The sequence below is a fragment of the Phalacrocorax carbo genome, chromosome 2, assembly GCF_963921805.1.
Source record: "Phalacrocorax carbo chromosome 2, bPhaCar2.1, whole genome shotgun sequence".
NCBI classification, from domain to species: Eukaryota; Metazoa; Chordata; class Aves; order Suliformes; family Phalacrocoracidae; genus Phalacrocorax; species Phalacrocorax carbo.
In genome coordinates, this window is record NC_087514.1 from 47,126,995 (window position 1) to 47,151,153 (window position 24,159).

Sequence of the window (24,159 nt, forward strand, 5' to 3'; positions counted from 1 at the left end):
TGACATGAGCCAGAGGTCTGATATTAACCATTTTGGGGCAGTGCTTGGTTCAGTAGCTCTATGTTTAGAATCTCTGCCTTGGACAGCCATTGCTTGAAATCACATCAGGTGAGTGAATGAATTCTTTTTGCACTAATAAGAGAAAGCCATCTGGGAGAGCAGCAGTCTACCAGAAACAACCAGAAGAAAACTACTTGAGAGTGAAAAGACACATGCAATTCAGCCCAGTCCGGAGCAACAAGCGTTGTTCCTTAAGTTACACAGAACCTAATTCTTAGGATGACATTTTTGTTTAAGTCCCCCCTTATTTTTTTCTTCAGAAGAGGTTGATATAGTACAACTCTTGATATAAGATCAGCAAATCACTTCTCCTAGGTTATCAACGGCAACCAGAGGGCAAGCACTGTCCATGAGTATCTTGGCACAAGCTGGCAGACTGAAGGGCATGTGTATTGGTTCTCTATGAAGAGAAGCAATAGTCCCACAAAAGCAGATCACAGTTGATAAATAAGAGGAACAAAGTTAAGATTAACAACTCATATTTTTTAGCCAGCCAGTCACTTCCAACAATGAGGCTATTGCACCCCTAGGTTTTTTCATTTGGATTGTATACAGTTATCAAAGCAATTAGCGTTACGACTTTGCTATCGCTGACAACTTAATTGGATACTTTTGTCACCTCAGACTATTGTATCCAGTTACCATGAAAAAAATGAACGTTTTAGCCTCTTAAACATAGAAATTAAAAAAAATTAAAATAAACAAGTGAATGCAACATAATAGTGTCTTTCAACACATTTCCTTCTGAAAGGGAGAAGGCAGGTGCTGGGCAGGTACTAAACCCCTCCTGGGTTTTGTGTCTGGCAGCCTGCTTATAATGTGATACTAATCCTTCAGTTCATACTTAATGTATTAAAAACATGAGAAATGTGCTGCAGAGTGACTGAAAGTCTAGCTCTGTAGCTAATAACCCAATAAATACTCTCCCAAGCCTTTTCTGCCACAACTTGGCCTCTCCAGTATGTTTGGACAGCAGAAGCTAAACATCTTTGTAACGCAGATACATGTAGTCTCAAAACTAGGAGCTCTGCGGGCAGTTAATCTCTATCTGCAGTGAGCATTTCTTAACATACTTACCAATGTGAGAAGCACAAGCGTAGCCACACTGTCATTCTAGTTTAGATATGAAGACTAAAAAACTTGTTTTCTCTGCATTAGTCCTCTCCCTACTGCTATTGCTGGCAAGAATTCCCCTGGTGAGGATTTTTTTTTTCTACTTAGTGTGGAAAGGTCTGGTAAAACACATAAACCAAACCCCACCATCTTAAGTATTTAGGATGGAGAAGAAAGGATACAATCTATTACAAATTTTATACATATTTAGCTTTTGAAGTTCACAGCTTTTCTCATGACTGTGCTAAAAGAAACTGCAGCTCTAAAGGAAGAAGGACTGAATCTCAAAAAAAAAAAAAATTTTAAAAGTCACTAATCAAGTGGGAAACACCTCAAGAATGAAGCCTAGATGGAGGAAGACAGACATGCAGAGACTACAAGCAGGTTCACCCTCTGAGAAGAGATGCCCCTCAGCTGGCCTTCTGGAACAAAGACTGACATTGCACATACTTTGCTGCCCCCCAAACAGGCAAGGACTGGAACCACCGTATCTTCTCCATGGAGTTGCTATAAAAGCATTTAATTTGCAGGATCTTGCTGGAACCCCCAAATGTTATTTTACAAGAAAACTGGAGAATGTAGTTAGCGTACTTATTAAATAAAACTGTGGCCTGCATCATGATCTACTCTTCTATGACTCAATCACTGGCATGTTTGAGACAGTTCCTTATATAAACAGGTTAATATTTAAAGTCTGCCCAGGCACTCTGATTAGTGTCCTCTGCAATGCCGAATCAAACAGTCCCCATTTGTGACTGATCTGAAGGATAGACCGTGGAGTGCCGTGGAAAGCTAGTAACAATGGCACACAGAAGAAGCGCTGACATACTTACAGTTGCATTTCTTCTGAACAAATCTAAGCTTGCATGCTGTTCGGTAGGTGGACAAACGAATGCGATCCAGATCTTGAGCCCCTAGTGGAAGAGAATAACAGTGACATTTGTATGGAATATGACCTGTGCATATCTTTGCTAGCAGGGAAGCCAGAGAACAAAGAGGGCATGTAAGCTGACTCTGTTCAATAATTTTCAAGGCTCTCTCCTTTGCAGGGAGAGTAGAGAGGGGTGAGGAGAAAGAAGGGGAATGGCAGGAGCTACAGTGTTAAAAGACTTTCATAAAGGAAGGCAAGGAATACTCAGCCCACTGTGTCTGTCACTTTGAAGAACAATCTGGTCAAGCTGCAGGCTAAAAGACACACTGGCCAGGTTCCAACAGCAGGGAAAACCTCCATCTAATTTTAATATTTAACAACAAAGCTCATAACAAATATCTTTGGCTGACATGCCAGATCGGAACAAGGTATTGCCAGCAAACCAGATTGGAAACAATATCACGTCATAATGAAAAGACTGATAGCACTCTGCAGAAGGGGGCAAAAATAATACAAATGCTGTGAGGCCTTTCTCCATTTTGCAGAGGTTTGTTTTCTGCAACGGAAACCTCAAAGGGTCTGCTCTCTGCTTCACGCATAGCTTGGCCCTGGCTACTCCAACTTAAAGATCTGGCAACATTTCCAAAACAGCTGTCCAGGAGATGGGTATAAACTGACTGGTAGCTACTTCACATACAAGTGCAGCAGAGAGGGACCAGGATGGGGACAGAACCTGGCACAGTGTCTTTAGGCCTCCTTCTGCTGTGTACCACTCATAACACTTCCCAAAAACCTCAAAAAGTAGATGAGGATATCGTGATTTAAATCCTTCTCTCTTGGCTGGAGAAGGGTTGCCTCATAGCTACAATAAAGCCTACGAAATACAGGACTGCTTATTAATTTTACCAGGCATTTCATGGAAACACATTCAATTAAATGCTTGCATATTTGCTTTTTCACTGTGGGTGGCCCTGTAACAGGAGTGAGACCTGTTCTATACAGTTGAGCAAGGTACCAAGTTACAAAAAATAGTTTCTTAAGGAACTGTCCACATGAAACACATCCGAAAAGGTACAATCGGGCTGTAAGAGAAGTGGAGTGGAATATGGTCCTATTCTGCTTTTACACGTGCTTCCCGAATGCTTTCTTTAAAATTCATCTTAACATCATTAGATTGGCCGCTCAGCTGCACTGCTGTACATATGGCCATGTCAGCATTGTTCACCCACGCTTTCTTAAACAATCTGCCATCATTTGGACCCAAATTTTTCAAATGAGCTCTGACCTGCAAGATGAAAACGAGTATGATACTATCCCCTCTCCCCAGACTCTGCTCTTTTCCTGACCGGATTCTCCCACACCATCTTCCCAGGGCTCCCAGCTACTCCCTTTTGCCAGTTGGCTGTCTTAACACCATCTGTTCCTGGGAGAAGCTATGCTTAACTACTTAACATCAGGTCTGGAAAGTTGTTTCTTTTGTTTGTGTTTTTTTTTTTTTTAATCGTATGCTTTATTGTTAAATGACAGAGGTTTTTCTCTTCCCCGTTAGTACCTCATTGACAGCTTTTGGAAAACTGTATTTGTTCTGCAATGCTGTGTCTTTCCTTTTTTAATAGGACCAATGAGTAAAACAGATTTAACTTCTTCCCTCCTAACTGTAGTGAAAGCTACTAGTAAAAGCTTCCAGCACTCCTTTATAAAACTTCAGCCTTTTAAAGAGATGGAAAGATTCAAGGCAAAGTGAGAGTCCGGCTCATTGAGCTGCCTAGGTTGCAGTATTAATCCTAAACAAACAAATTTTCAGGCAATAAAGTTGCTTTTTTTTCTTTATTATTTACACACAGAGCGGATGGTATTAATTTGGGAGTAGGTGTTTTTGCTGATGAATCCCTGGAACAAACAATTTATTTTTCACATTTTGCCATAGTCAGAGATCTATTTGTCAAATAACTGTCAAGTGACTTCATTTACATGGAGTGTCCTGAAAAACAAGCGGAAAGATGTGTGGGACTGAGCACAGCAAATGAGTCTGTGAATTTAACTTGCCTACAAGGATTGCCAGTGGCCTCTCCTTCCCTTTGCCCACTGGCAGTGTTTCACTCTGTTTCCTTTGATTATGCTTATCCCATGTAACACTGTTTGCAGTTTGCAAAAATAATAAAGGGATACATTACAAGTTTGGCTGCTATTTTCTTGCTATATAATATGTGCTGGCAGCACAACAGTGACGTACATTTTGAACTCTATTCACCAGTCTGGATATACCTGAGCATGTCAGGTAAGACTAAGGGTAGCTGAGTGATGTCACATCCAACGGTGCATTTTGAGATATAAGACACAATTTAAGCTTTAACTATAGGACTCTACAGAAGATTATATTGAAGTTTGGAATTTGGAACTAGGAAGATGCCTCTTCTGAAGGACAGGAAACAAAAAAGTCAAAGTGAACTTCTTCAAACACAGAGAAAAACACACAGTGGCCCAAATCTAAAGTGGGAGTCAAATCCATCTATTGCTTGTTCAGAGCAAATTTCCTACTTAAAAAGGCCTTGTGTAGTCTGGAACATGATCCACTTCCTAAAAGTATTGTGGGGTTTTAATGACAGACTTGCAGATATGACTGCAAGAGCCTAAAACACTGGCAAAGTCCTCTGCATTATGACTTTTCTTCCTTTATCATGGGCAGGTTGTGGAGTTTAACTTTCTACCAGAAGCTTACATTTGTTATAATGTTAAGAAGCTTTGCATGCCACAGTATGTAGGGTTTTTGTTAAATATGGATCATGTGGGCTTGCACACAGCTGAGGCCTGAATGCAATGCCAGGTTGGGCTTCTGTTTCAGTGAAGTACACCCTTTACACACACAGGGTTCCAAGGGACTCTTGAAATGCAAAATTCAGTGTTTTATGAATATGGACATTTATTTGCCTAAAATTTATTTAGATTTTCACAAAGACTTAATATTTTCCCCTCTTTTTGCCTGGTTGAAACCCAGTTCTCTGCGTGCATGTGTAGTAAATAGGAGGAAGGGAGGCAGGCAAATAGAAAAGGGAAACACGTGAGAGAAAACAGACTCAAGTATGTCAAAATACTAAAATGGGAAAGATGAAATAGTAGACAATAACTATTTGTGTACAGTATGGGAAAATAGTCCCTCCTCCATTTCCAACTACTGATTGTAAATTTTCCCAACATCTCCTTAACTTCTCCAAAACAACCCAACAGCAAAACAGCCTTCAAAACAGTGGGAACAAATAATAAATCCTCACAGTAAAGCCCTAAGCAGTTATATTCCATTTCAGGAATATTTCAAATCAACTGAAATTAATGGAAGCTGTGCTATTGACTTTAGCTGATACAAGCGCAAGTTCTCTCTATAATTCTAATTAAAAGTATAGTATGTTCTGACAGTGGACAAATACATCATCCTTTTTTCTTGTTGTTGTTGGGGTTTTTTTTTCTTCTGGCTAAAGAACAAACCCTCCCTCCACCAGTCCAAGACATTGTACACAAGGGACAAGAGAAATATCCATCTGAGTTACAACAGCAAGCCTTGTGCGACACTGAAATAATTACAGGGCACAACAGAGCTAGTGGACATAGTGGAATGGGCCAAGACCGTTCTCAGTAGGCCATCTGAATGAGAACTCCTTAATTTGGAGAGCTCAGGAGTGCAGATGTAGGGCATTCGGTCACCCCTGGGCTCACCCCAGGAGAACAGTCCCAAGTATATTTAATTTGCCAGCACAGACCTGGCCTTTTAGTGCACATAGTTGCTCAAGTCCCAGTAATCTTAGCCTCCCCCAGAAGGTGAGGGAGATGTTCTGTCTTTTTTTACTACGCGGAGGGGACAAATAACAGGAAACTTAGTAATTAAAGACAGAACTTAGGTAAACCTAGTAACAGGGTGACAGTCTCAAACTTCATACATAATAGAATTTCCTTGAGAAATGGTGGATTGTTTGTAAGTGAAGTAAGAGAGGACTGTCAAAAGAACTGCAGGAACACTGTTAGTTTAGTATATCCCTGACACACTATTCTGCAACACAAAGCTTCACAAGAAACTAAAATTGTGCTGAAGTGGGTATGCAGTGTATGAGTCCCTGTACTGTGTCTGGCTGGGATGGAGTTGACTTACTTTATAGCAGCCTGCACAGTGCTTTGTTTTAGATTTGTGGCTTTAAAAAGTGTTGATAACTCACTGATGTTTTAGCTACTGCTGAACAGTGCTTGCACAGCATCCATGCCTTTTTGTTTCCTACTCTGTCCCCTCCCAGAGTTGGCTGGGGGTGGACAAGAGATTGGGAGGGGACATAGCCAGGACAGATGACTCCACCTGGCCAAAAGGATAGTCCATTCCATATAATGTCATGCTCAGCAATAAAACTGGGGTAGGGAAAGAAGGGGGTAGGGAATTTTGTCTGCTTTTGGGAGGTGGTGAGTGACCACCTTTGCATGACTTGTTGTTGGGTTTTTTTGTTGACTTTTTTTTTCTCTCTTTCCATCACTTAATCAACTGTCTTTATCTGAAGCCATGAGTTTTCTTGCTTTTGCTCTCCCTATTTTCTCTCTCATCTCGCTGGGTGTTGGTTGGGGGTTAAGCAAGTGGATGTATGGGTGCCTAGCAGCTGGCTGAGGTCAACCCTCTACAGATACCCATGCTAAAAGATGTTGTCTTCCAGAGACCTTTATCCTTCTTCATTGCTACCTGTGTATTTCAGCATTTGTGTCTCAGGAAGCTACTGATTAAAATAATAGTCACAAAATATGATGTAGAAAATCCCTCTCCCCTGCTATTTGGTCAAATCAGCCCATTTTCCTGTAGTTTTGGTCTCAGGACATTAAACCATTGGTGAAACGGAGGTATCAGTTACTTGAGGTGGGAAGCTTGCATAAATTTTACTGATGCTGCATTGCAACTGGCTTCGTCTATCAAAGCAAAACATTTCTAGGAAGTACTTACGCATTTCTGCAAACAGCTGCCTTCTTTCTGCCATGGTATTTCCTCTTTTCGCACAATCTTCAATCATTCTGGAAGACAAAATCATGTGAAAATAAGATTATTATTCCCAGACTGAACATACCTACATCGGCATCCATAATCAATCCTGGAGAACCTTTGAGGTTGGCTGGTGCTCCACATGTACCCAATGCCTTTTGCCAGCCTCTCTGTGGCATGGTTTGCGGAGAAGCTGATCCCCAAGTTGTCCTCCATTCCCTAGACTCTGCTTTCAAGCATTTGTTTTCCTCCTCTCTTTCTCTCCCAAAGGCAATGTTCAGTTTTTCTGCTTGATGTAACTAACTGACTTACATAACACAAGCTCTGAAATTCATTTTAGGTTTTCTTAAATAAGGAATCTTCAGTTTAAATTATGTAAGAGGGAAGAAATCATAAAAGATTCAGATATTATTTTATAGTTTAGAAAATGCCTTTCTAGCCAATTTTGCGTGGAGGAGACCAAAAAAACCCCCACAACAGCAACTAAATCTCTACGCCACAATGTAATACCCTCTATTTACTCAAGCAATACACTCCAAATATTAATTCAAATTCAAGACAGTACATCTCTGATTAAATGAGTTCCAGTAAAAGCCTCAGAAGTAAGAATATATTTTCCTTCAGTCTTCAGATAAAGAAATCTTCAGAATATTTTGAAGAGAGCTGCTGCTGGATAGAGCACAGAGAAAAGGGACAGCTTCCTTCACAGCCAGCATTCAAACCGTAATAGACTAAAGCCTTCAGAGGCTTCAGAGATAAACATCTTTAGCAGTACTTAAAAAATCAAGCCAGTGTCAGCATCACCACTTCCTTAGACTAGGTAATTACCCTAGCAAACCAACATCCTTTCCTCCCTGCCAAGTCTGGTTAGGGCTTCTGACCTGCATTTGAATTTACACCCTTACCTCAACCAGACTGTGTAAAGTAACACTGGCCCACCTGCAATATAAAGGACATGCTCTGTAGAGTCCTGCAATCTAAAGTATTCCAGTGTATCCCACAGCAAACCCACGTATGCATATAACAGGAAGGATAAAAGTACTGATGCTGAAGCCTACTGTCACAAAAGGACTCGGGACAGAAACCCAATTTCCTTTTATTTCTCAGAGAAAGAAAGGCAATCATATAAGAGGTGTTTTGCTGTGTGTGTCTTTTTTCCCTTCCGAAACACATTGTTCAAATGAAGTGGTGGTACTTCTACAAACAGGCATTTTCCAAATAGCCTATTCAATTTTCATAGTCCTGATAAAGGCTCTGCTAAAGCGCTATCTACTGTGGAGATTTTGTGATGTGAGCAGCAGTCCCACTAGGAAGTGGACAAAGTGTACGGCTGCAGCCTGTTCGCAAGGATATTCAAGTTCACCCTTATGGTCTAATTTGCCCGGTAGCGATACAGATGTGTGTAGCGTGGCATTAAGTCTGAGCTAATATATACTGCTTTTCTGCAGAGATAACAGCTTTGACTAGAGTGCTCTACAGAAGTGGCCACACAGCCTCTGATCTGGAGGTAGTGGTGTCTTGCTAGCTTAGAGGTGTCAAGGAAGACTCGCACCTACCTGCAAAACGAGATACACCTCAAGGTACGCCAGACCTAACCTGCATCCTAATGCAAGTAGTTATATCTTTTGTACCTGAATCAGCCTTAAATCTCTGCCCATGAAAGACGAAAAGTGATGTAATCCCACCAACCCCATCTTGAGTTCCCCACTCCTCTCTATTTCTAATCGAACTCATAGTAGGAGAAAAATTTGTCACGTTAGATGACCAGATGTCATAGGACAGGTGGGTTAAAGAAGCCATTTGAAAAGACAGCCTCTTTTACAAGGCAGGGCAGTTGAGAGAATATGTCAGAGCAAATACAATTTCAGATTAACTTTTATTTTTTGTAGAGTGGGTCATGGACCATCATAATTTTCTCTGACTTCTGTATTCAGAATTGTTCTACACACAATGTGCAGCTGGTTTTCAGGCTGTATACTGTTCATATTAATTGACTGAGATTTGGTTATTTTGACTTTGGTGCAGGGACTGCATGATCTTCCTTCAGTTTCATGACATAATTTACACTTAAGCCTTACAGATTTTTCTCTGTTTATTAATTTGCTGTTTTCATTCCACCAACGTTCTCTAACATTCATGAAATCATCACTGGTCTCACAGTGACTGCTGCAAACTGTATTGAAAACAAAAGGGGTGCAACTTTATTCTCCCTTCCCTCATACTGCCTCTTGGATAAAAATATTCCTTAGCTATTGCTTTTAAATATCTATTGTGCATCCACTGGAACGTGGCTCACCCATGACCTGTGATGTGGAACAATTTTCCCAGTCAAAATTAAGTAAAAAAAGGTATTTTTCCAATAATGCAAACAGCAAGTTCTACACTTCCTTTAGAGAGCCCGCTCCTAAAGTGTCCTTTCAGTGGGGTGAAAATCATTAGCTGGTTTTCCCTTTTGCGCAATTCATCCTCCCCTCACTTTTACTGATGTTTATATCTCCTTATATAAAATGTTCCCTGGACCTGATCATCATTTTTCAGAATGTCCCATTATCTACTGAAACTGAATCACTCTCTTCACTGCTGGGGCTTGTGGGGATTACCAGGCCTGACAAATAACTTTGTATTTATATACACACACAACTCAGGCTTCCTTGGAGAGGGAAGAAACTTTGTATTTATACTTTTAAGACTCTCACTGCACCAGACATTTTACAGATTTTAGAACAGCCTTCATCCCAAATGACAATCCTAAAATGCTCTGCAACAGGATATATGCCATTAAGCTAATGAGCGGTGGCAGTATTTTCAGGTAGATATCTTCTATACTTCCTTCCCATCTTTTGAGTCGCCATTGATAGGAATTCGCTCAGCTGCGTTTTCCAAGCTTTACATATGCATTTTTAACTCTAGAACCTGCTACAGCCCATGCTCAATTAATGCCATTGGTCACGGGTGTTGGGCATCTCCCTCTTCAGCCCTGTTCACCTTGATGCAGCTCACGGGTACACAGCTCAGCTCTTCAACTCAGATTACAGAGACTCACGCTTTGGCCTGGGATGCGCTCAGCTCAGTCCCTGGGACTGGCCGTGAGCATAACTGACTACAGTCATGTTCCAGTATTTCTCATTTTGCTTATAACACATGTCAAGTCACTTGAAAAAAATACGATTTGTTCTACAGGGGAAAAGAGCAAATCTCAAAGTGAATTTTGATGTACTTTACAAACAGAATAAATTATCAGAGACATAATTTTGAAAAATATTAATTAATGTACAGTCTTCCTATAGTAGGGATTAGATTATATTTGTCTTCTACTGATCCCTTCCACTATCTTTTTCCCTTCACTTTTCTCCCCAGGAAAAACTCCTCCACTGCAGGTAGGGAGAACACCTACTGTGCTTCTAATTAAAATTCTTGTCACGGGCTGATTAGTAAGGTACCAATTAGCAAGGTATTAAGGCTTCAATATATTACAGACATTCCAGAGCAGAAATCATTCCAAGTGTAATGTTTCCAGCCTCTGAAAAAGATATCATGAATGTTTCATTTCTACCAGTGTTTCAAGCTGAAAATGGCATTCAGAGCGCTTGAAGGAAAATAATAAAAAAAAGAAATAATTTAGTTTGATTTCAACTTTTTTGATTACAATTTCACCTTCATGCTTATCATACTTGGTCTATTTTTTTAATACACTTTGTTTATAAAATCTGGGAGGGAATATATAATATACAGAAGGTGAGAACTAAATGCCTCATTTTCCTTTCCTTTGCTGTTGGGCTGCTTTTATTTATAAGTACTGTAGTAATCTCTCTCACACATAAGTGTTTTCCTTGTTTTAGTATTTATAGGGTAAATAGCGTATTTTATTAACCCTCATTTTACATCATCCTTCTTGTAATTAGTATATTTCCATTTCTTGAGCTATCTCTACGCACGGTAAAAGCAATGCCTGCCACAATCATTAGCTCCAAAAAACCATTGAAAGAAGTGATTGCCAGTATACCTGTAGAAGGAACTCCTCTCTGGAACGTTCCATACGTTCCCTGGGGACCATCAAAAATTCCTGACCTGACGCACATGCACGCACAGTTTGATGACTCTGAGAAAAGCCACCCTATTAACACTTCCACAAATCCCCATCCCATTCATCCATGATGGAAGAAGTGCCCTGGGGAGGTGGGAAGCATGCCGGTGAGGAAAATAATCCACTAAAATTGATTAATTGTGGAGTGAAAAATTTCTCAAGTCCTATGTGATGGCTGTGCTGCAGCCGTGCATTTGACAAAAGAGGCTCCGAATCCTGACCCGTGACACTCCTGACGGTGTTTCAAGCTGGATAGAAGTTGTTTTTGCCATCGCAGCAGGCACAGAGGAAAAGGAGAAACACTTGCCTCTGCCTGAGTCTTGTCCAGTCGTGCTCGCTGTAGCTCTGAACGCTTGGGAGTGTCTGGGACACAACTTCCAGCTGGAAGTTTTGCTCCGGAAGACTGGTAAAACCAAGTGAATAAGTATCTCGAGTATCTCAAGATCACTTTTGGAAAGAGTACCATCGTCTGGTAGAAAATATCGACTAGACTCAAGCATCCTTTATTCTGGGCAGTCTGTGTTTCCCTAGCGAGGAAATCTTCAACTCCTGATATAAACAGCTATTTTTTTTCTCCCATGAAATGCCAAATGTTAGATATTCGCTTTGGTATCTCTGGGAATTGGAAGCATTAGGATGCAGAGAAATGTGCTGGTTTCTCAGTGCTGTTTTTCCAGCTGTTGGCAAATCAGATGCTATTTCTTATGCAGCCGGTCAATATTTAAATCCAGCTTTGAGCAGCAGGCAACAGTAACATTTTTCAGCCGCACAGGCTTCTTGTCTGCCATTGCTTGGGACAGTTTTATCAAAATGCCCACCACACATAAGAAACTGCTATTCCTCTTCAGGACTTACCAGCATCAGAAATTTTGATTTATGAAAATGAAAGAGCCTGGTAGGGTCTAGCTTACAGTGACTTTATGAGTGACTTAAAAGCTGTAGTCAACAGCTAGGTTTGGAGTGGTGTTCATGCAGGATTCATAGCAATGTGAGAGCAAAGTTTTTCCACAGATTTTTCATTTTCTCCCATTTTCTCCAAATTCAGCCGTGGTAGGTGGCTGCTCCTCAGATAAATAGAACAGAGTTATGGCTGCTTATTTCAAAGTGAATTTGGACAGGAGAACAGAGAGTTAAAAGGGACAGTGAGTGCTAGCTAAAACCTTATTTGCAAAGTCACCAACCTTAGCAATCCTTGAAGTTAATAACAAGAACCATGAAAGGCCATTTCAGAGCCCTCTTCCCCTTAATGGATTTATTGGTGCCTTATGAATGTCTTGTTCCATATCTTTTAATGAAGCAGGTCTCTAATAGGTCTCTTTCAGCTTTACATTCCAGGACTAATCTTTGGCACTATAATTGTTCAATGCTCTTTCCTGAGGCTAGGTATAATTGCATTGCACTTACAGTGCTTGTTTGTATTTTATCTAGATGAGCATTTACAGTGAAGGAGGAAAATAAAAGCTGTTGCTAAGCCCATCTCCAACATAAGCCTCAGCAAGTCTGCCTCTCCTTATTTTTGTTGTATTTTGCAATTCTAATATTACAAAAATTTTGAAATTCTTCCTTGATTTATTCCTTTAGTGAAATGTGTCTCTTGTTTTTCAGAAAGAATTTTCCAACAGATTTTTTCATCAGTCCCCCTTTTGGGAGCTTTGTATCCTTAGTAGAAAACTGTCAAAAATGCCTAATAAGGCACCCACTGCAGCTCATTTTCGTAACATTCAGTCTTCAAGGAAGTCTGAATGCTATGCAAATCCTATCTGTGAGGTCTAAAAAACAAATGGTGAAGAGTTTCATCACTGAAGAAAGAAAGAGCAATTTGAAGATAGAAAACATGAGAGTCAAAAGAGACTAGGTTCATATTTAATACTGTACAGAATCAGAACTCTAACAGAGGATGCCGTGACTGTTTGGCTTCAGGGAACAAAGGAACCGTCAGTTGTTTTCCAGGTGCACTAGGCATTATCAAGTTTAGGAGTTTAAACTGTTATTAATTAGGCCAAAATACGTCCCCAAATCATTGTTTTTCCACTTTTTATGGGTGCTTGTAGAGTACAATTTTCAGCTTTTCCCTGAAACACAAAGGAGTACTTCTCTTGTGTATCAGAGAAAACTTACTACTCCAGACACGAAAGACATTTAAGAAAACCAATACTTGAGACTTACAAGATATACGTGAAACTTTACAAAGCTGTCTTACATGAGTTGCTTAGATAGATATATTTTTCCAACCATGCTCTTTTAGAGCCAGCCTTCCTGCCACTGCAAGAAACTACTCTATTGGATGAAACATGGAAAGAAAACTAATGTTCAGTGCTTCAAATATGTTTTCACCCTTTGAGAATATAAAATGATCCAATCAAATAATTTTGGTCAGCTCCAAAAAACTTCTCTCCAGTGCTTCATTGCCATCACTTCTGATAAACAGTTCTGATAAACAGTAGGGATTGATTTTATCTAACTGGTACAGATTTAAATACAGCTTCTCAAAGTTCTATTCAAATCTTATTTTAAAATTTTATTTCATCTAAGTATTATTAAATATTTTAAAACAAATAAAGCAGATACTGATTTCCTTTATCCACATGCACAATGTTTCAGAGCCTTAGTTCAGCTGAGGGGTAGTTAGAAATAACCTCCACTAACAGTCGTTTCTTTTTTGTAACACTTAAAACACATTCCAGAATAAGAAGAAAGCCCCAAAACTCAGACACAGAAGCTGACGATATAGAATGCCAAATCTGCTTGTCTGATTGTTAATCTGTTAATGGAGCTTTGCCATGCCCTCATCAGGGATCTGGATTTCACCCAAACTATAGTTTTTCCTTCAACATATGGTTGGCTTTTTCTTTTTTACTATTTTTCTAAAAACCATGATCAATAAGAATTGATCACTTTTAAACACTCAGATTTCCAATTCTACTTTTTTTCAGTTGTTTAGGCAAAGAATAATTCATAGGGAAAACTGTAATGAAGCTCAAGAGATAAAAAGTTATAAGGACTTTATCACAGGAAGTATGTAATTGATACTGTGACACTTTGGTCTTCTCTCAGGTCTTTATTTCCCATTGTAGAGACTCAGTGCAGGTTGCAGGATTTCACATATAATTAAACTCCTACTTAGTCAAAGGGACCCTTTAGTTCTTCTTGTGCTGCCATAATTAAACCTAAATTCATTTGAGTAAGCTGTCAGTGATACAACTGTGTTGGGAAGCATTTCCTGCCTTCTGCCAATTTTAATAATACAAGTTGACAGTTTTTGTAAATAGGGATTTGATGATTATTTGCTGTAGGACAGTAGGTACTTTCATCTCTTTAGAATTATAAAAACATCTAAATAAACCAAATGCTAGATGTGGCAGAAGATACATTCCCAGGGAGCTGAAATTATTGAGATCCTTTGCGCGTACTGTGAAAATCTTTCACTAAAATTAAGTATTGTCGTGTAGTCAAACAAAAAAAGAGAGGCAATTGGCTTTTGTCACCTTACCTGATCAAAAGTTTTGGTGTCCAAACAATTAATTGAATGGCTATTGATTTAGAGAAGTTGAAAAAACCGTATCAGCTAAGAAAACTTTTCCATTACTCAGCTGAGAACCAAGAAGAATTTAAACTTTCTCATCTTTATGCCTGGAATAGAGCCCTTTGCCCTTTCTCCACTTTTTCATTTTCTGAAATACTATAACAAAAAGATTCATGAAAAAGTAGCCTGAATTATACCTAAACAATGCACCTTAAAACAAAGAATCTTTAAAAACATTCCCATGGAAATCTAAGTCTCTCCGTATCTAATTGGGGAAAATGTAGAAAATAAATTACGAATGAAAGAATGATGAGGCACTGATGAAATTGTTCACATGTATTCTTTCACAGTGGTAGCTGCTAATTTGTCTTGAAGTTCAGTGAGAGCAGGCACCAGGACAGAAGAATGGCACTAGGATGGGAATTAAGGAACTTAGGAGCATATTTGGGTTAAGTACACCTTCCGAGACAAAAAAAGGCTTTGATTACTGAGTCTGTATGAATGTCATGCAGAGAGAAATCAGATCCTTAATGCAAGTAAGAGCAGCCTACGGGCTGATCTAATTAATATCTGAAGAAGGCATTTTTAGCAATTAGCAACTGTCAGGAAATAAGGAAATGGGATATTTTCTCTTTTACCTGGCCGTATCCCTTCTGTGAGTGGCCTGATGGCTTGGGTAAAAGTGATACAACTGCATTCAGCTGAAGGTTCTTTTAAAGCAGATGCCAACTTGTCCATTTTAATTCTGTTTTCAAGTACCAGATGACATTGAAGGACACATGTCTAAGTCTCTAAGTTTGTGGTGTGAAAATAAGTTCCAGATGCATTGTTAAAGTGATTTCACTTGGCAGCCTTAGCTGTAATAGTTCAGTCCTCAAGATACTCAGTTAAGATGCTAACTATCCCAATGTCAGAATGATTAAAATCAGTGTCTGTACATTCTCTTTCCATAACTGTCTGCCTGCACACCCATGAATAATCACCTAAGCAGTACAGCAACACAATCATCATACCCAACAGAATCAGAACAGGTAGGCTGGCAGTACCACGCGATAACAGAAGAAACAGCAGAAAAAAATCCAAGCAATGAGATGTCTAAATTTGTAAAGGTTTAAGTGACAAGGAATTACAGGCCCATACAAACATTTCTGAGTCTTCTAAAGGTAAACACATAGGAAAGGCAAACTCAGATGGGCTCCAGTTCAACAAAAGCTTTCTTCAATCTGTCCTTATTCTGCAAAGCCTTTACACACAGACTGGCCTGAACACATATGCCTGAATTCCATTGTGCTGACCAAGTACTTAGCCGAAGAGGAATGGACTGCTGACCTGGGCTCAAAGGTTTTTTATTTAGTCCTTAATAAACGTCTAACAAAAACCAGAGCCTACAAACAGTGTATATAAAAGGGAATGCACTTAGAAATGACACTTTAAGGAGGAGTCAGAGTATCTCCCAATATGAGTTAAGCTTTAGTCTTGTGCAGAGATGTATCTAACAGAGAACATACCTCCTCTGCATGGGAGGTGGAAGTTCTCTACTCATGGGATGTAGAAGTATGTAGAAGTATGCATGTACATATGTATGCACTATTCTCATGGGATGTAGAGTACTGAGGTCACTTGGAAAGCAAAAGGAATTAAAGAATTAGAGAGAAGGTGTAAGAAACACAAGAATCTCTCCCCCTTTCATCCTTCTCTTCTTCATTACTTGAATGTATGTTGAGATGCTGTTCAGAACACCCTTATAAAAGGGAACTGCAAAAAGAACTATATTTTATGTCAGTTCATACATCACTGGTTATTCCTCAAGTATCCCACCACGGAAGGTTAGCGTAAGCTTTTCTGTTACAGAACGGTCTTTGATGCAAATGTATCGTCTTTGCCTCCCAGCAAATTCAGCCTTTCCATTGCTGGGTTATTTTCATACAATATTAACACATCTTTTCATATTAGTCTAGTTAATTCATTACAGTGATTAATAAGGTGCAGCTATTTATTAGGAGCAGGAATTTCTACAAAACTATCCATTTAATAAATAGTAAGTCAGGCATCTTATGTCCTCACTACAACATCAATACGTTCTCATAAGGCTGTGAAGGGCTGTAATAACTTAAAACAATTAAAAAAACAAAACACCCTTATTTCAACAGGTAAAGGACAACAGGAAATGAAAGCAAATGCAAACGAAAAAAACGGACAGCTTGATATGCACTATCGGCTAGTTTATTTTCTCAAATAAAAAACCTAATATACCAAAATACTTTTAACCTAATTAAAATCTGACATTATTTTATTAGGCAATATCATTATTACAATAGCGTACAGAAGAAAATGAAATACAATATAATTATGTAGCAAATAGTCTCATACGCTAAGCCTGAACAGAAAGCTAATGCTTGAAATATTGAATGCAAAGATAATGCCTGGTGATGGTTGTAAACGGACACAGCAGAAACAGGCTGCTATGTATGATTCACCGATCCTGTTCTTTCCTCTCAGATACGCACATTACCTCTAACATTGTTTGGACCCTGTGAAACTCAAGTTACTGTTTTATATGCAAATATGCTTGAAGAGGAACATTTTTAATAAACCAGTATTAATTATATTGTGAAAGAACATTTAGGTTATAAAAATCCCTCCAATGCAGCATAAACATTTCAGCTGGTAGAAATATACTTGTAAGCAGACTTTTGCCTGGAGAAATTTCAGTGTCCTGAATTTACCTTTCCCATGGCGAGGAGGGAAGGTGAAGAAAGCCATGGGGAGCGCAGGAAAGCCCAAAAGAAGCACAGTCAACTAATCAAACTGGCAGCTATGGCTGCAAAAACTCCTGATGTGCTTTGAAATGCCCAGTTGGTAAAAGAGATTTTTCTTCTTAGAAACACTCATCTAAGGGTAGTCAAGACAGAAGACACGCTCCTACACAGGCATTGCTCTAAGATGCACAGAATGCATCAACTTGTGTGGAAAAATGACTTTTGTAACTTTAATGACAGGTTACAAGAGGTGCCAAAACAGTCAAGACAGAGTCAGCTGCACAACACTTTATGCCTGTATGTGCTTCTGTCATGTTCCACCAAAGACTAAACTCAGTCCAGCGGCCTCTAAACTGAAGTCATTGAAGTTGGTAATAAACAGATTTGAGCTAAGCTGCTTAATGATATTGCAAACAAGAATAAATTGCATTGGCTCCTCAGGTGTCATTTGCTTAATTCTGAGACTATGTCTAATATTATTCTGAGTATTCTGGCAAAAAAGCAGTGGTGCAGTTTTGGTCTGCCTTATCAAATGCATCACATCAGAGAAGGACACAAGAGACCCTCTCCCTTTGGCTATGGTTCAGCCACACTCAACTATTACTTTCTGGTTTAGGCACCAAGTTGTCTGGAAGCTATTGACAGAGCCGAAGGAGCAAGGAGGAGAGATGGGGAAATACTCAGAGGGTGGAGACTGGAGGGTCTGATTTCTGGGAAGAGAATAACATCAAATCTATACAGTTTTGTTAAATGCTGATGAGCTGGGAATAAAATAGCTATCTGCTGTTTGTGTTGAGGAGAGAATTATTAGGTGTGATACACAGGGCGTAATTAGGAATGAAAGGAATGATATTTAAACACAGAAAACATCCAATCTCAACAGGGGAACTCTGAAGTTAAAGATGTATGAGGCTGTGGACAGTCTCTCAAGAGATGTGGTGAATGCCCTACATTCTGTGGCTTTTAAAACTATCCCAATAAATCTTTGGAATATGTATTTTAGGCCCAACACTGTACTTTCAATGAGGTGAAACGGAGACTCCAGAAGTGTTTGTGGTATATACGTTTTTTCCTCTTATATATTTCATAATTTAGTTTCTTAGACATACAGCCTTTAAAACAGACTAGGTCAGCAGCCACATCCTACTCCCTCAGTACTCTTTCTGCCTTCACTATTACCTTTCTTTTGTTCTTTCTTTCCCAAACCATCCATTCACCTCTACTGACTTAATTTCTCAGACTTCCCGTGTCGTTATCACAGAACTGCGATGCCCTACAGCAGACTGCTCAGTCACAGCTCACCACTTTGCTTCTTGCCTTAGCCTCCAGTGTAAATAGAGAGCAAAGGAAGGGTGCAAACCGCACAGCTGGATTTTGGGCACTGGGCTCAGATCTCTCCTTTGTGTTGAACAGACACCAAAGGCTGAAACATGAAAAAGATGGAAGAACTGCCAAACTCCCCTTTTACCTGCAAGAAAGTTGACACCACAGCACCCTATACATCAGTGAAGTGTATTAAAGACACTAGGTGACTAGGAGCAGTGCTAGTGTTGCGAAGAATCTGCCCCTCCCTTAGAGAAGGGAGCAGATAAAGCCGTTTGGCACCAAGCGCCTCCTCAGATGTTCTTCACCTTCTACTAAAAGAAGCTCTGGCCAGTGATTTTTTTGGACTGGGCTAAATTAACTGGAACTTTTTACAAGGTGCTTGAGCTACATGCAGAACCCCAACATAGGAGAACTTCCTGGAGCAAATTCTTCCACTTCTAAAATTATAAACACAAAATATATATATATATAACATATATAACAGGGGTACATTTGCCCAGTGGTCTGCAAGAGAATGCCACCCACCCACCCTCCCACCTTGGCCTTTGGTGAAGGCCTTTGCAATGTGCAAAGGGGAAAGGCAAACCTACATGACGGAAGGAGAAACAACGGTCTTGCTCTGCTGTCACGTGGCATTGCTATGAGGTATTGACTTTGAAGAGCTAGGGACCAGATTAGAGCCAGGTAGCCAAGTCAAAACCATTCAGGATCAGAAACCTGAGAAACAAGAATATAACAAGCCCAGGTCTAGGGGCAGACATGGTGAGAGGTGCAGCTCCATATCAGGAAACCAGGTGTGTCCTGAGTAGCAGGATCCCGGGCAAAAGCAAGACAGAGCTGCAGCAAAGACAGCAGGAGGATCAAGAACTTTTCGGCAGAGGAGAACCAGGACTATGCCCATTTTCTAAGGGGCAGGACTAAGAGGTGAGGTGAATTAACGCAGCATAATACACTGAGTAGCCAAGAAAACTGGTGGGATTATCTGATATACCTTCTGGTGGGATGAGTGGCCAACCTTTAGCTCCTCCCAACCTGTGTCTGGCTTGCAGGGGACTGTTCTGCCAAGGAGACTGAATACAACCTATTGCAGGGCTGAGGGTCTTGGAGAGGCTGTCTAGGCTGACCAGGGCTTTTCCTTGTCCCCTGTCCAAGGCACTTCCAGGAAGAGAGTGTCCTTCATCCTCCAGTTGTAGGCCCAGCTGTGTGGGCTGTCACCGTGTGCTGCTGCTGATTTCCTACAGAAGAGCTTGCCTTTCCTCTTCACCTCTCCCACTGTCGCAGGGGTGGTGGCACCTCCCTACATGCATTGCCTTCTCTCCAGGACATCCAACTTGGGAAAGGCTGAAACTGACCTGGAGGAAGTAAGAAGCCTGACAACAGGCACTGAAAATACTTCTCAAGCATTATCTGAAGGACCTGAAACACCCCGGCCCAGCTCAGCTTTTCAGCTTGAAAATTTCAATTTCCAAACCCTGGAGAGACAAAAGATCATTCTGTCTTCTCAATCCACTGCTTATTGACTCAGGTTATCAGTTATCTCAACTCAATTTCAGCTCTTCTAATACCTGCATTTCACTACAGATGCCCAGAGGCAAAGGGTACTTAGGAATTAGTGGTGTGAATTAATTTCCAGAGGCACTGAAACAATTTAACAAAATCTATTGGGTAAATATTTAGCTGCAGGCCTGGTTCTAAGCAAGCCTGTGGAAGTGTGGTTTTACAACACAAATGAGTTGAAAAGTGGACTTGAAAGAACCAGAGAGGCTTTTTTTCCAGTTGCTTACAATTTTATTGTACTTATTTTATTTACAATTTTGCCACTCAATCCTATTTGGCTATAGCAGCCAGAGAGGACGAATACCTTCACTTCAAACACACTTATATGCCATTAAGTGTTGCAATATTTGGCAAAGAAAGGCCTTTTGGTGGTATTCCTCGTGTACATCTCATTTTAATGCAGCTGAGGAGAAGCACTGGAAGGATTTCCACCGGCAATCTCCAATGCCAGGCAATTTGTTTGTACCAAGTGCCAATCATTCCTCACTACATCAGCAACAGGCTATTTAAAGGTGTATCTTTTAATGCACAAGATCACAGAGGTTTGGTGAGGTAAAAAATACTACAGGGTAGCACTTCTGGAGGTAGCATTTGTATGTCAGTTGTATGAGCTGGCTACATCAGCAGGGCTTCCCAGAGCAGAAGCCCCAGAAGGTCCATGAGAAGCCAGGGTGGAGCAGATCCTACTCTGCTTTGGTAGCAGCCACCCTGGAAGTCTTTCAAATTTGCAGTTTCTGATAGAACCAGTCTGCCTGCGAAGGTTTTAACATAGCAGTCATGGAGCTATAAATAAGGTCATGCAGCATTAATAAGGTCAAAATAAGGGGGGGGGGGTAATAGGATCCCGTCAAACCTTTATTTTCATCTAAGATCTCACATTAGGAAGAAAACCAATATGCATTTTTGATAATCTTAGCTATATAATAAAAATACTCAAGGCTGAGACACAAATAGTTAAATTTCAGCAGATCATTTCAGAATGTTCTGCTGAAATGGTACTGACTGCAGTGATGCCACTGTCTTGAGGGGGACACTGGCAATCATTAAAAAGCTGTAGAATTTTGTAAGATTATAAATCTATAAAACTGTAGAAATACATACACATAAAAATGATAAAATAACGCACTCTAAAAAGAAAGAGTTGGAGAATTAACATTTTGAAGCCCCTGGAAGTTGCTGCAGCTGCCAGCAACAGTTCATGACATCAGCTGAATTCTCAAACAGTGCCAAAAACTCAGGAACAGTTTTACGTGAGCTAATCTGAAGAGGAAGAATACTGAGCACTAAATCCAAAGCTTCATGTGTGAGTGCTTTCTGTTCACCTCTAAAATTTCAACAGAAAAGCTAGGTACAAACATTTTTTTAAAAAGGCATCTTATCAGATTAGAATAATGTATTTGCTAGGATCAAAGAGACACATCACATAATCTTTGTCCTGACTGCTCAGTTTTTGATATGGCAAAGGATTAGGAAAAAAACAAATACAGTACTCTCTCAAATGTCCAAAGAAAAGATGTTCCCATTCTCCTCATGCACACCAAACAAACAGAGATCACATCTGCACACATTTGGTCACGCTAGGATAGAAGTGAGTTTGTTTCGTATTTGCTTTCCTAGTATTGCAAACACTGACTGCAAAACAGGTAACACCTGAATCCATATGGGATAGAAAACCTTTTAAAATGAAACTTTTTAAGCTTCCTGCAGGCAACAGCTACTCAGAATAATCTTTTCTGCTATAACCCTATCCATGAAAAAGGTTTCTAGACAGATCTCCTGTCCTTCCAGACAAGATACAGCACCTGGACCATCTCTGTCCTGGAACAAAGGTGTTCTACTTGTTCTTGAAGTCATGGATCCATCTGCAACAAACGCAAACTTCAGTATATGCATCAGCTTATGCTGATATTTATGGGGAAAAATACAGACTTGGAAAGGAAGGGACTTTAGTGTACACTTCTCATCCTTTTTACAGGGTGACCTGAAAAAAGGAAAATGTATTTTTTTTCCCCTTTTTTCTCAGTAAACAGTTATCTTGTATTCCAGGCAGGTAATCATGTGGGAAATTAAATGTTTGTTCTTTAAAATAAAGGTTTTAGTTTTTTTCAGGGGCTGGGCCAAAGTTCTGCCCTGGATGATGAAGAGCAGACACTTAGGGAGATTTGCGTTTGAGGGCTCCTGGCCAGAGTTACCATGAGCACTGGAGCAAAATGGTGTGGCAAACTTCTCTTGGCTGGAACAAACATTGCAAATTTTATTTTGAAAACATGCCATTCTGGTCCAACCCACACTTCTCCCTTAAGGACGACCACTGTAAAATGCAATAGTACTTGCTCTGTTGCTTGCAGGCCCCCAGGCAATCTCTCTCAGGATCACACCTGCAACACGACAGACCTGACACTGGTCCCTGCTCCTCAGATGTCTGCCACACATAGGAAGGGCAAAACTAACACCTGCCCGTGGAAACACACACTTTTAAAAGTCAGAAGACATTTACTCTGAGTATTCCTGTGGCCTGGCTCGCTGCAGACTTACTCCCTTGAGTTGATACCCAATACTTTGTTTTAAGTTGCTATAACAATACACTTTTACAAATGCAGCCCACACACTGTCTTACAGAAAATATCTTGCACTAAACTCGACAGCGTCAGTAAATATGTCTGAAATTTCTCCCTTTACCGCTGAGAGCTGAAGCCTGTTGAAATCTACCTGGATTCAGGCTGCAGCCCTGTCAAGTGAAATACCCTCTGTTTTGGGAACTAAAGGCACTGGCTGACGTATGTAGCTGTGCTTGGCCTGCGCCGCTTAATGCTTCTCCGCTGCTGGCATACCATCTTTCCTAAAGGTTGTGAACTTTTAAGTGGCTCTTTTCCAGCACAGTACATTTAGAGCAGAGAAAGGAATAGAAAGTCTGCATGTGAAAAAAGTAAAAGCTCTTAATCTTCTATATAAAATACAGAGTTTAATCCCAGTTCCACTTAAATCAATGGAAAGGCTTTCATTGACTTCAATGACAATGAAGTCAATTTTGCCAGGATTTTACCTACGTTTAATTTTAGCCCTAATGACTTGTGTTTTCAAAAGCAACCTGTGATTTAGGATACCTCTATTTCTGGATATATTGAAAGATGTCCATTAGGTGTCTGCCTTTCACAAAGGAAGGCTTCTCATTCTCCCCCCAAAAATCAAGCTGGACAATGACAATAAACATCCTCTTTTGAAAGCCTCTATGCTTGTCTATTTTGTTGTGTTGCAGTGTTAAAATTAGAATGCTACAAGGTTAAATTGTAATGTGAACAGATTCACAATCAGGAAGGAGCCAAGACAACAGAACGGCAACATCAGAAATAACAATTGATAAGATGACGGCAGTGTGTGGATCAACAGTCACTTCTCTTCTTTAATTACTGTAAGATTCTCAATGAAAAAGGTGGCATTTGTTAAAAGTGACACAATCTTGTTCATCCTGAAGTGGCAGATGTGAAATACTCACTGATGGGAGATTTTATGCATCATTATATCAGCTCATTTTTCCCACATCTTTATCCACTTCAGATAATTTTGGATTTAAAATTATATGCTGTTTTACAAAGACAGGAAATTAACCTAATGACCTTGATGTAATAATTTCAGTCACTGATTCCAATGAAAGTAATCTACCCCTTAGCTGTCTATCCTTAGCTGATAGGAAAAGTGTATCTACCAAACAATGAATATAGAAAAGAAGATGAAAAGGCACAGTGATTGCATGGGATGCTCCCAGAAGAGAGCGGTTTAAAATATTGGCTATTTTTATGCAATAAATCATGGTGGGGGAAAAAGAAAAGTTATTTTAAAACACAGGCATTAAACTCTTCTTCCTGGCCT

The 24,159-nt window shown here is 40.0% G+C and overlaps 1 protein-coding gene across 15 annotated transcripts in view; it reads right to left on the reverse strand.

Moving 5' to 3' along the window:
- Window positions 1-24,159, reverse strand: part of DTNA (dystrobrevin alpha) — a 241,755-nt gene that overhangs the window by 98,009 nt on the left and 119,587 nt on the right. For all 15 annotated transcript variants that reach the window (XM_064442765.1, XM_064442763.1, XM_064442766.1 and 12 more), the window contains 2 exons: window positions 7,008-7,075; window positions 2,007-2,087 (listed from right to left, as the gene is read on the reverse strand). In XM_064442765.1, the coding sequence (XP_064298835.1) occupies window positions 2,007-2,087; window positions 7,008-7,074 (148 nt within the window). In that variant the 5' untranslated portion in view covers window position 7,075. The remainder of the gene's footprint in view (window positions 1-2,006; window positions 2,088-7,007; window positions 7,076-24,159) is intronic.